The sequence below is a fragment of the Hippichthys cyanospilos genome, chromosome 13 (genome assembly GCF_059441005.1).
Source record: "Hippichthys cyanospilos isolate Australia breed blue-spotted pipefish chromosome 13, RoL_Hcya_1.0, whole genome shotgun sequence".
Lineage (NCBI taxonomy): Eukaryota > Metazoa > Chordata > Actinopteri > Syngnathiformes > Syngnathidae > Hippichthys > Hippichthys cyanospilos.
The window spans coordinates 15,164,440-15,177,518 of record NC_142381.1 but is presented as its reverse complement, the minus strand read 5'-3'; the positions used below and the strand labels follow the sequence as shown (position 1 = coordinate 15,177,518).

The 13,079-nt window shown below is 40.1% G+C and overlaps 2 protein-coding genes across 2 annotated transcripts; both read left to right on the top strand.

The window, feature by feature from the left end:
- The first annotated feature begins 1,164 nt into the window (after positions 1-1,164).
- Positions 1,165-8,060, top strand: npy7r (neuropeptide Y receptor Y7). Its single transcript, XM_088432176.1, has 2 exons — positions 1,165-1,383; positions 3,424-8,060. The coding sequence occupies exon 2, from the start codon at positions 3,476-3,478 to the stop codon at positions 4,589-4,591; it is 1,116 nt and encodes a 371-aa protein (XP_088288302.1). The 5' UTR covers positions 1,165-1,383; positions 3,424-3,475; the 3' UTR covers positions 4,592-8,060.
- A 1,140-nt stretch (positions 8,061-9,200) lies between these two features.
- prelid1a (PRELI domain containing 1a) lies at positions 9,201-13,071 on the top strand. The gene is made up of 6 exons (XM_088431132.1): positions 9,201-9,331; positions 9,672-9,791; positions 10,347-10,572; positions 11,037-11,150; positions 11,308-11,386; positions 12,416-13,071. The coding sequence occupies exons 2-6, from the start codon at positions 9,700-9,702 to the stop codon at positions 12,535-12,537; spliced, it is 633 nt and encodes a 210-aa protein (XP_088287258.1). The 5' UTR covers positions 9,201-9,331; positions 9,672-9,699; the 3' UTR covers positions 12,538-13,071.
- The last annotated feature ends 8 nt before the right edge of the window (positions 13,072-13,079 follow it).

Below are 13,079 nucleotides of genomic sequence, written 5' to 3'. Positions count from 1 at the left end.
GGCTAGACTCCTAACCCGTGATGGTCGACCAGCGCAGGACCCAATGGAGGCGGTCAAGTCAACCCTCACCATCTAGCTAGCCCCCTCTCCCGGCCGGAAGAGGGGGGCAGGAAAAAAGAAGAAGGCTGCAGACAGGCTAATTTAACTAAATGCTTTTGAGTATAGATGTGTTTTTAGTCGGGATTTAAAGATTTCTACCGAGGTGGCTGCGCGAACTTCCATAGGTAGGGCATTCCATAGTACTGGCGCGCGAATGGAAAATGCCCTTGATCCCGCAGACTTCTTTTTAGCCCGTGGGGTCGATAGCAAACCGGCATTTTGTGATCGAAGTTGTCGGGACGGAACATAAGGTGATACTAAGTCGACGAGATAGGAAGGAGCTAAACCGTGTAAAATTTTATAAGTAATTAACAACACCTTAAAATCACATCTCACGTGTATTGGAAGCCAATGCAGGTCAGCTAGAATCGGAGTAATATGATCAAACTTTCTCGTCCTTGTCAATAGTCTCGCCGCTGCATTCTGTACACACTGCAGGCTTTTAATGTGAGACATGTGTATTTGTGTATTTGGAATGATATGCAAGACAAAAATGACTCAATGATTTAAAAATCTTGAGTCAGTGAAATGTGAGTGTGTGTGTGTGTGTGTGTGTGTGGGGGAGAGGGGGGTGCACAAAATGAGGTCTTATATTTAATTTTGGTTTCTTCTTCAGCAGTTTTGTTCCACCCTTGAGTGTTATGCAAGTGATCAGTATATGTTGTTGGTTGGTTGTTTGTTTCAAACCATTTGCCGTTGGCTTAGGATCTTTTATTCATGCATTGAAAAATGTATCATAAACAATAAAGTGTATTAAGCACATGTATCCACATAGGTTGTACATATTTAAAATGTCATTTCTGTCATGCATTTGGTTAGGAAGTAGCCTATGTGGTACAATGTGCCCCCCTCACACATACACACCCAGGTAGCACTGATGAAAATTTGTGCCCCGCAAGTCTGTTATAATAGTCTGCTCCTCTTTTATTTATATTGAACTTGCGATGCATATGATGATGAGGAGTACTCACCCCCTAAGTTCTCCTTCGAGATTCGCCCCTGGGTGTGTCTATTTGATTACGAGGACCTGCATCATACCTAATTATGCTGTTCGGTCAGGACTTGCTCCCCATTCGATGGCACGCACTTGACGATGAAGCCCTTTCTCGTTAAGTTCCAGCCAGCCTTATACTTAATGTCGCGGTTCCGCCTCGGGGACGCAGCGACGAGCCACCAAGATGCGCACCAGGCGCTCACAGCTTGGGAGGAGCTTGACATATCCCGGCTTGTTTCTTGCCACTGTCGGCTGAAGACACGCTTCGGAGAGGAGATATAACGCAAAACGTGAGTCCATCGCTCGTGTGCTTTTAAACTTTTGAATGACATCTAGTGGCACGGATCTGTCCGTTTAAAGCGGGGTAAGAAATGTATGGCTTGAATATACTGTCAAACCAATTGTTTGTTGAGGGAGTCCCCAAAAAAAGTCTAAATTAATCACAGGTTGTTACTGTAAATTATATACCTGTCGAAATCGCTCAAGTGGGAAGTAGCGATGATAATCACGTGCATTGAAGGAAATTACGCACGGTTAAATTTGGGATCATTTTAATATCGTTGCAATGAAATAACTGCTTTATTTAAGGGTTTCGCTGCAGCAGGTGCATTGGACAGATTGGCAGCTGTTTGGACATCAAGGTTGATCAGAGAGGGCTGTTTTAACACGTTGTCAGTGCTTTGGAAAGTACTCATCATGTCGCCTGCAGCTTGCACGCTTTGATAAAAGCATCGCAGAGGACACAGCCTGCTGAAGTTGTTATACGTTACAATTCACTGTTCGTTGCAGTACAATTCCTAATTGCCATAACTGAGGGTTGCGTTATGAGTTTTGTTATAAACATGGAGCTATAGTTCCAAATTTGAGACGCGCATGCATGCGTTAACCCAAATGGAAATAGCGGCGCAGTTTACCTTTGCATAACGACAAGGCTTATCAAAGTGTCAACAAAGCTGCATGTTTCTTTCTCTGAAAAAGAAAAAACAGAAATCCTAATGTGGCCTCATAAAAAGAAACTAATGGCAATGTGGCTAATACGTTATGTGGTGTTCATTTTGATAATATGAAATGGTATTTTAATGGCCAAAACGTGAGGGGGTCTAATGGTGTATTGAAATGACTGACATCATCATTATTTCCTGAGGCCAATAAACTAGCACAGGGGTTGGTGTCATAACAAATAAACATTTCAAGGGAGACAATATTACAGAAATTAACAAAGGTAGCACCAGTAAAATCATCAAATGGCGGTGTGAGCATACAAAAACAGCTCATTTACATCTAATTATATCCTGATGAGTACTTTTCACTTGGAGAGAAGTAAAGCTGAAAGAGGCAGGAAGAGCAGCTTTACTGTGAAAATCTAGCTGCTTTTAGGGTAAAAAAAAAAAAAAAAAAAAAAAACTTCAGAGATGGATTTGAACATTTGAAAGAAACTCAGTTTCATTTACTTCCCGTGACAGCTGAACTCTGCTAACTTTGCAGTCAAATTTAAAGGAGATTTACCAGCACAAAAAATACAAAGATGAAAATGTATATTGCCTCCAAAGGGCCATTCAAACGAGCTGCTTGAGTGTAGAGCTGATGGGCAGAATGCAACCTTGAAGAGAGAAGTTTAGAGAATTTACACAAGAAGAATCACATCAAAGGATCAGAGAAAACTTTAATAACAGCTTAAAGGCATTATTCTAATATTTTACTCAAATATGTGATACATTTTTTATATATAACATTTGTTAAAAAATGTGTGATCAAGATTAATTATGGCTCTGTATATATATATATATATATATATATATATATATATATGTGTGTGTGTGTGTGTGTGTGTGTGTGTGTGTGTGTGTGTGTGCGTGTGTGTGCGTGCGTGTGTTTGTGTATGTTAGAGATTCTCATGACATATTTAGGATTAAGTGGTTATGCAATAAAGGGGGTGGGGAGCGAGAAACTATCGTCCTTATTTACCTGGGCACGTCTGGGTCGGAATGCTTCGGGTTGCTTCCTTTTGTTGGTATTTTGCATAATGAAAGAAACAACAACGGGCTTCAATCAGACACAAATGACATGAGAGATGTTTGGGTGACCCAAATTCCAACAAACAGGGCTGCGGTTGACGTTCAGGTTGCAGAGTTGGAATGCGAAAGGCCACTGAGGGATCAGAACTAAAAATTGTCATTCTTTGCTTTACTGTATGTGCCCTGATGATTTGGGTTGCGTGCTGAACATGCGGAATAATGACATTCTGTATGTTGTCAGCTCAGTAAAAATGACGGTAATTGGTACGGAAAAACAAATATTCTTGCATTGACTTTCTTTGTTGCGCTTGACAGAAGCTTGGCGGGCCCGATTCCCTCTCAGGTGTTTGCACAACCTGGAGAAGAAATGAGCCCTCCAGATGCAGCCAACAGCACAGCAGAATGGGAGCCTTATGAAACCGACATGTGGATTCTGCCCAACCGAAGCACGGACTTCAACCATCATGGATTCCACACGGACATCACCAAGCACCTCGGGGTGCAGATCACCCTCATCACTGCCTATTCCCTCATCATTCTGCTGGGACTACTCGGCAACGCCCTGGTCATCTACATGATCATCCGCTACAGGAATATGCGAACGGTCACCAACTTTTTCATCGCCAACTTGGCGCTGGCGGACTTGCTGGTGGACACTTTGTGCCTCCCCTTCACACTGGTCTACACCCTGCTGGACGAGTGGAAGTTTGGGGCGGTGCTGTGCCACATGGTGCCCTTTGCCCAGGCGTTGAGCGTGCACGTGTCCATCCTGACCCTGACAGTCATCGCCCTGGAGCGCTACCGCTGCATTGTCTTCTACCTGGGCCAGCGCCTCACATGGCACTCTAGCTTCCTCATCATGGCTTTAACTTGGACGATCTCCGCCATCCTGGCTGCGCCCCTGGCCATCTTCCGAGAGTACCGCTATGAAGAGATCCCCTCCATTAATCTGCACATTTCCGTATGCTCCGAGAACTGGCCCAACGGGACCGGCAGGGACGGCGTCATCTACAGCCTCTCCATGCTGCTCCTACAGTACATTATACCTCTAGCGATCATCAGCTATGCTTATATTTGCATCTGGGTCAAGCTGAAGAATCACATCAGCCCGTCGACTCGCAACGATGCCATCATGCGCCGCAAAAAGACCACCAAGATGTTGGCTCTGGTGGTGGTGGTCTTCGCCATCTGCTGGCTGCCCTTCCACGTATTTCAGCTGGCGAGCGATCTGGACCTGGTTCTCAGGTTCAAGGAGTATAAACTGATATACACCGTGTTCCATATCGTGGCCATGTGTTCCACTTTTGCCAACCCGCTCCTCTACGGCTGGATGAATAAAAACTACAGAAATGGATTCTTAATGGTCTTCCGCTGCGAGGATAAGCCGGATTCTTTCCACCCCGAGGGCTCCTTCAGGACTCGCTCGATGAGGCGGCTTACGCTCAATGGCCGTAACGGCGGACACCCGCCGACTGCCGTGTGAGATGCCGCGAGACATTTCAATATGTTGCTATTTCGCGCCGCTTGTGGTACAAAGTAGGGATGGGCATTTAACCAAATTTCCTTGATCGTTTTTCAATGGGGCTGGAGTCTCCCTTTGTGAATGTTCTGAACTCCTATTTCCATGTCCATGTTGTACTGCTAAATCATGCTAAACGCAGGGGCAGATTTAGTCATTTGGGGGCCCTCCTTAAATAATTTCGGGGAATATTAGCTAACAAGAGAATCATCTAAATCAGTGCTTCTCAATTATATTTTGTCAAGCCCCCCCTAGAAAAGAGAAAAGTTCTTGCGCCCCCCCCCACTCGATTCGCTGATTATAGATAAGATTATCTTTAAAAATTGTATAAGTCTACTTAAAGCTGTATCCTTTTTAAAATTAGCAAAAGAGAAAAGCATTATAAAAAAAACTTTCAACAACTGTTAAGTTTTACAGCGTTTATACAGGTTGCAGCTTAGTCTAAAACAGACAAAAATAACCAGGTGCATCAAAGTGCTTGAAACTAAAAGCAAAAATTATGAAAATTGTTTTGGTTTTTTTTATTTTGCAAATACACTTCACATGACAAAAACAAAGCCTTTGCCCTGTGCCCCACTATTTCAGACGCACTGATCTAAATCACCATTTACGTAATATGCTGTACTCGTCAAAAGTTTGGAAACACCTTCAAATTCAAATGGCCTCACGCTCATTGAGAAAAAGTTCACACTATTTATTCTAAAACTACATAGGTGTTATCTTAAGCTCTTTCCAGGTAATGAAGAATCTGTAGTGGTATGGGGCAGATCTGGCCTTACTTCAAGGTATCCTACCCATGATGGCAGCCGATGCTATATCTCTAAGAGCAGTTTTACGATCGGAAAGTAGAAATTACATATTAGAAGGATAGAAGATTATCATTAATTTGATTACATTTCAAGGAAGATTAGAATATGTTCTTAACCTAACCCTAACCCGAAAATTTTGTTTGTCTTTTGTTTTATTTTATTTTGTTTTGTTTTGTTTTGTTTTGTTTTGTTTTGTTTTGTTTTGTTTTGTTTTGTTTTGTTTTGTTTTGTTTTGTTTTGTTTTGGGGTTATATATTAAAAACATAGTGGTGCTTAGTATTGATGACTAATCAAGAGATGAGTTCTGATACTGGTATCGATCTGAAAAAATATGGTCTTGAACATCCCTAGTGAATATTGAAAATTGTAGCTATATTTTATCAATAACCAAATATTTTTTTATGCACAACTTATCCCTTTAAAAACACATTCCTCCACTTGCTGTCAATTGAAGATTGACATCTTACGTTCGAAGATCAGATAACGATCAATACCAGCTCATCTTGTGAATTCACATGTTCAAACCCAGAAAACAGATGAGTCGTGATTGGTCATCACCTGAGCCTTGAGTGCATGTGAAGTCAATTTCCATCAACAGCAAGTGGAAAATATGTTTTTAAAGGTATGAATTGTACATCCAAAACAAAAACAAAAAAAAAAACATCTCTGTCAAATGAACTGCAGAAGCATATTAACTTTTACTTCTAAAAAAGAAGTAAATATATTATAAATCATCATAATTGTGAAACACTTTTGATTAACTTTTATTGTGAACCATATTACTCCATCCATATTTCCTCATAATATTGATTAGATAATGAAAAAAAAGCTGATTTAGAGGGTGTTATTCTCCACTTCATCAATCATCTATTCTGTATGCTCCTCAGCTGACACTGAAAACAGTGCTACTACTCCTAGCAAAAGCATATACTGCAGTTCTTGCTATTCATACATTTACTAGTTCTGTTAAAAACTGTTTTTCTCTCACTTATTTCTAAGATAATGACTCCATTTTATTTTCTCCACAATAAACCAGCTATAGATGCAATGCAATAATACAATGGAATAGTCCATCGTATGTGGAACAAGGCCTCCCTTGACGTAATAATATCTATCAATTCATTTCCGCTTATCCTCACAAGGGTCGCAGGCTTGCTGGCGCCTATCCCAGCTGATTATGGACAGTAGACGGGGGACACCCTCAACTGGTTGCCAGCCAATTGCAGGGCACAGAGAGGACAGAGGACGAACAACCCTTCACACACCTACACTGACACACACACACATACATCTGCCATGCAAGTTTTATGGAGTGTGAGATGAAGCCGGAGTGCCCGGAGAGAACATGCAAACTCCACACAGGAAGCCGGGTGCCAGGTCTATTTGAACTCGGGTCCCTTAACTGTGAGGCATATGTGCAAATCACTGCGCCACCAAGTGGCCTGAGTTAATGATAGATTAAGCATTTTAATGACATTCTTAGGCATGTAAATTAGTAGTAAAACAAACTCCTTCAAATTGAAGTTGACTTAATGAATTTCAATGAGATGTGTGAGGGCCCCTAGAAATTTCGGTAAGTCCGCCCCGACTCATGTCACAAATTGAGATTGCATCAAGAGCGCCTCTGCTGGTTGCAGCCAAGCAGTGCACACCATTATGCTTCAGTAATTGATTCCACGTAATAATCTCAAGTCATGACTTTATGATTAGATTAAAATGCCCATCCCTGGTACAACGGTAGCCTTTTGACCTCAACAATTTGGCCTTGAGCTTGCTTTATATAAAGCAATTATTTCATTTGTGAATGTTCATTGTGAATCCTGTGTATCAAATGATGCCTACTTGTGTGTTCATTATTTCTATAACCCGTACAATGTGTTCTGTATCAATGCAAATGGTTTGTCTGTAAATAACGTCCACTTAATTAGGAAGTCAGCTGCGTTTGTTGAATAATGTGTCCCTACTTCCTGGAGGAAGAAGCTGCATTCTTGTAATTACAAAGCCGATTTTATTTTTCTAAACAGTTTATTCGCTGACTTTATTGTGGTGGCGTTTATGGCAAATTGAATGACATTTGAATTGGAGGCGTCCACTAAATGCTGCTGCTGCCGCTTCTCTGCCTCCACAGGAAGTTAATTATGTCGACCTGAGGGCGCTCCAGATCAGATGCAACAGCGTGATTCCTTTTAACGGAAGTGAGAAAAAGGGTCATGTGAATGAAGTGCAATGAGGTGTCTACGAGAAGACAAGAGAGGGCTCTTAAAAAGGGATTTTAATTAAGATTCTTTCTTTGTTTTTCTTTTTTTCTAAACCATCAGCTGCTGAACTGCATGTGCTTTGCCAGTTGTGTTTTATCAATTACGCACCTTAGACTCATGAACTAAACTGGCACTCGGAAAATGTGACACCATGTCAAACAGACGCCTCTTCCCACAACTGTCTCAAGGTACTCAAGAATTGTGTTGGTAAGTAGTGAATACAATAATGGCAATGCCTTGCAGAACCAGGCATTTGTAGAAAAGAGGGTTGTTTGCCCAGCTAAACAACTCCACCCATAAACTTCGAGACTGCTTTCTTAACAATGCAACAAGACTGAACAGCAAATAAAGCATTTGAAAAACAAACAGATTGTTGGCTTATACTAAGTGTGTTTTTATTTTCCTGCAAAGAAAAATGCCTGTAGCCAAAGAAGGGATAGCTAATACACCCACAGGATGGATTTCATGGCTTAGCCTACATATTCCTTTATGTTCCAGAGAGTCACATATACATAGAAGATGCAGTCTTTGACCTAGTATATCATCTGGGGAAAAAAAAAAAAAACTGCCTTGCATTTGATGTTTTATTTGATGCTTTGAGAAATACGGTGAGTATGCAAAATTAATTAGACATATGTTCCCTTGTGGGAAGCACTTAAAGGTGATTATGATTTACATTCCCACTTTTAAATGAACCATGATGCTGCTTTGAGTTTTTTTTCCAGTTACACAACATTTGTCTTGCTGTCCACACTAAACAATCCTTCAATGGGGTAATGTGTGGTTAATTATTAATTAAGAATAAGAGAGCTATTTAATTCCCTAATTTGGTCCATATTCATAATTGTGTTTTTCATATTTGTTCTCATTTGGGCCAGGGGTACAACTACTCACAGTAATATTCACGCCTACTGATTTTATTGGATAATTGGGAGCAAATGTTGACCAATACCAATTCGACCATCCATTCTCTTCAATAACCTAATCAAACATGTACTATGACTTTGTGTTATATAAAAGGTGTATAGTATATGTCAAGCACATTTATTTATAACAACTCAATTTAATTGATAAATATTGTTTTCTTTTTTTTCCAGGTACACTATATACATGAACTAAAATTACTGATACATTTCAATTAACCAAACTCAGTTAGGAACAGTTTCATCTAAATAAATGTATTTAATTTTATTTATTTACCGGTTTCTATTTCTTGTTTACTGAAAGGATATGCTTTACATAAAATATGGTCATAAATATAGTATGTGAAATACAGTCACAACATTTTACGGTTATTATAATAATTTTAAAAAAGCACATTCATCATATCCTGACAAATAAGAAGAACGCATTCTTGCAAAGCTTGTCTAGTTTGTACAGTATAAAGACCAAGTGATATAACGTCAAGACGTTGAAGCGACATAAAATACAGCATAGTGGAGTCTTTTACTCCCCTCAAGTGTTTAAATGAAGATATTACAGTTTCGCATTGGCCGGAATTGACGTCACAGTGTGACCTTCCATTTCGTCCGTGTCTTTTGACAGCAACCGTCACACAAACAACTAAAACCTGGTGGGATTTCGAACAAAATCTGAAAAATGAAAATACGCTTCTTATGAAGATTTCGGCTGTACAGGTAATTGTTTTCACCCCTGAAGCCATTTACTGGTTATGGGACATCAGGTAGTTCCCGAGCCGTTCATTCATCGTCATTTTCCGCATGCTAGGCTAGCACGTGCTAACTATGCTAGTAGAAGAGTGCGGACGTGACACATCACAGCTAGGATGTTCTACTAAATTGATCTAAATAATTGGATGACCATGTCCTTGTGTGGATAACCAGACGTTGTACTCGCTTTAAATTAAAATATTTTGAAGCGAGTGAACAGAGGTGTAATACAGCCTGTTGATTAATTCAAATCGCAGCATAGATGCTCATTGAAACATTTTTTTGAGTTCACGTTTTTTCTCCTCAGGTTGTTTCCATACCAACTGGAGGAAACAATGGTCAAGTATTTCTGCTGCGCAGGTTTGCTGAAAAGCTCCTGGGACCAAGTCTGCGTTGCTTTTTGGCAACGTTATCCAAACCCCTACAGGTGAGGTCAAAGTCAAGGCTCTTGTCCAAATCGATTTTTAGCATTGAAACAACCTACCCCAACAAATAAAGCAACACAAAGCATGCTTTTTAATGCGGTGACAGAAAAAATTTTCATGTTCAAGTTAAGAGCAAATTTATTGAAACTTGGTCGAATTTATTCCTAAATTGTGTTATAGTGACTTTTTGCAAAGCTTTTTATGTTTTTTTTTCTCAAGTTATGTTGATGACCATTGCCATTCATGATTCAGTTTCCCACTAGACAATCCATGAATAAATCTGATGACGTTACACCTCTTTGTTGCTGAATAAATTCTGCTAAGGGGACTTCAACGTTTATTCAAACGGACATGTATGGGACAGCAATCTTTTTGAAGTGCTTTTTTTTTTCCCCACCCCAAACTGCTTTGTGCTTGTTTGAGGGTACTTGGCTAAAAAAAACAAACAAAAAAAAACATTTCACAGCGGGGTACGCCATTGAAAAAAAAAAGTTGAGAACCACTGACTTAAATGTTTAATTATCCAATCAATGAGATTGTTTGTGTTTGCCTTTCAGTAACCATGTCCTAACTGAAGACATCATTTTCCGAGAAGTGACTCCTGGCAACTGCCTCATTTCCAGACGTCTTTTGACCAAAACAAGCCGAGCTCCGCGCTGGATGGAACGCTACCTTCCAAAGCAAATGGCTAGCTGCGCTTACATCGTGGAGGACTCCGTTGTGGACCCTCAGAAAAGAACAATGACCACGCTGACCTGGAACATCAGCCACGCTCGTCTCATGGTATGTTACAATATAAGAAAAAGATTCATATCACTGATGTATGAAGGGACTAAAAACATTGATGTTATCTTATTTATAATATAACTTTCAATAATTTTATTCTGTGAATTATCAGAATCTAAATTGTTCTCAAAAATTCCAAAATGTTATTTTTCTTTGTATTAAATGCACTTAATACAAATTTTTTTTGAAGTTCTGATTTCTGTTGAAATATTAGAAAGAAAAAAAAAACTTGAATCCATTGGCTGTAACATCCTAAAAAGTTGGGGAAAATTGCTGTCATGTATCACTGAATCACAAATGAGGGCTTTTTTACTTGCCAGAAATCGCTGCAACTCTTGTAAAGTTGCTGCAATCCTCTTGCCATTCTCCCTGAGTGATTTTTTTTCGTCAACTTTGTTTTTAAACTATTTTTGCACACTAGATAACCTCAAGTTGTGTATGCTAATTCTGTTTGTCTTCAGTCTGTGAAAGAGCGGTGTGAATACCAAATCAATCCTGAGAATGGCAGCTGGACAGAGATAAAGAGAGAGGCTTGGATCTCGTCCAACGTTTATGGACTTTCGAGGGCTGTTCAGGTCAGTAAAGCAAACCATACCGAGCAAAGAACAAGAGAACAAGTTGTTTTGGGTTCTGAATAAATTAGCACTAATATTGTGTGATGGAGTATGCCAAGATTAGAATGACAAAAATGGAAGACTTCTCTGTTTTCAGTATTTGCTTGTTTCTTTGCAGGAATTCGGCCTGGCGAGGTTTAAGAAGAGTGTTACTAAAACCATGAAGGGTTTTGAATATGTGCTGGCCAAAATGCAAGGTATGATTCACATTTCATGTGCTGCTCAATTACTTGGTTGTTATTCATTGAGGAGAGATGAAGAAAAATGTACTCACAATTCACCATTTAGTCACTGCGCTTCAGTTAGTGCTAAAGTCAAAATGTATTCTCCGAAGTTCTCTCGGTTACCTACCTGTCATTGACTTCTTTTATCTAATAGTGAATGTAAAACATTTGCACAAAGCTCGAGTTGTGTAACAGTGCTCCAAAGTGGGGCATTTTGGTGAGAGGATTTTGAATCGTGTCCGCTGAGTACAGGGGCCTTGCCAATTTTTTTTCCCTGGGGTGGCCATAGACGGCATGCACAGTCCTGGTTTTATGACATTTATTGTATAAATGCATTTATAAACTTGCAGTTAAAACGTTAAACTGACAAAATAAATAGGATAGGATCCAAATAGGATAAATTTGTGTTTTTGATCAAAACAAAGCACTTACGTTTGCCTTTTTTGAAGTTGCATTTTAAGAGCCGTCCAATTATCTCAAATAAGTGGGCGACGTCATCCAAATTCACCATATTTATTGGTTTAGACGCACACAAACATGTCATGTCTTCCAACGTGATGCTTCGGTCCAAAGGGATCAAGACAAAGGCCTCCTCCTTATCCTCCGTGCATGCCAAGAAGATATGTTTATTCCAAAAAAAAACAGTGATTGCCATGTCATATTTTGAGAGTGGCGGCTTGTTGAATCAACTCTGCAAGCAGCCAATCGCATTCTGCTGAATGCTCCTTGGTTAGAATAAGCAAAAAATGAATAGCGCTCATTACCGGTTATAGACGGTATTAGCGGTTATTGAAACCTTGACTTTTTAACACCACGACAAACTGTCAACCTAGTTGTCGGGCCATGCCTATATACAACTATGCTAATTATTTTATATTGTGGCTTAAAAGCATGTTTCAAACATGATGGGACCTTTACAAAGCGAGATCACCCCCGGTCCCCACGCTATATCAAAACTGACAGGAAGTGATGATACTGCCCATTCTCTCGTTTGTTTTGCAGGTGAAACACCGTCAAAGAGTTTAGCAGTAGCAGCCACAGAGCGTGCAAGAGAGACAGCGCTGGCCGCCAAAGAGAAAGCCAAAGACTTGGCCTCACAGGCTCAGAAGAAACAATACGTGTGATGATTCCTTTGCCTCAGATTTCGAGGATACTTTTGTCTTTAATCCCTCCTCAGTGCAGTGATGAGCTTTGCGGAGACTTTACTGATATGCCTCTGTGAGGAAGATACCAGCTGATGTGGCGGGCAGAGCATGCTAAAGCCCCACCCGAGAATATTCCAGCCCGCTCGTACCTGCGTCAGTCATCCCAATCATGTTTTTCTCCACATCAGCTCACAGATACCGGAATGTGATCAAAAACCCGTCCTGTCGCCTTCACGCAACCTCCGTTGTTTGTGTTTACTGTTTTGTACTATGCAGCTTGCTTTGATCAACATTTCAAAATTCTAAGTTGAATGCAGATTTTTACCTCGTCTTTTTTTTTTCTAATGATGTAATTAGCTGGACAGCTAACAGATTGCTCCTGCAAAGACTGATTGTAACGGTGGCTTAGTTATATAATTGAAGTATTGACTGAAAACAAAACTGAAGATTACATTGTGTAAAAAAACAAATGGAATATGCTTTGTGACAGTAAACGGACACCATGTTTTTGCATATCTGTT

Bases quoted from the DNA above. Each gene is read 5' to 3' on its own strand.
- npy7r (XM_088432176.1), top strand. From the start codon at position 3,476: ATGAGCCCTCCAGATGCAGCCAACAGCACAGCAGAATGGGAGCCTTAT.
- prelid1a (XM_088431132.1), top strand. From the start codon at position 9,700: ATGGTCAAGTATTTCTGCTGCGCAGGTTTGCTGAAAAGCTCCTGGGAC. The intron at 9,792-10,346 runs GTGAGGTCAAAG...TTTGCCTTTCAG, and splicing joins CGTTATCCAAACCCCTACAG to TAACCATGTCCTAACTGAAG. The intron at 10,573-11,036 runs GTATGTTACAAT...GTTTGTCTTCAG, and splicing joins TCAGCCACGCTCGTCTCATG to TCTGTGAAAGAGCGGTGTGA.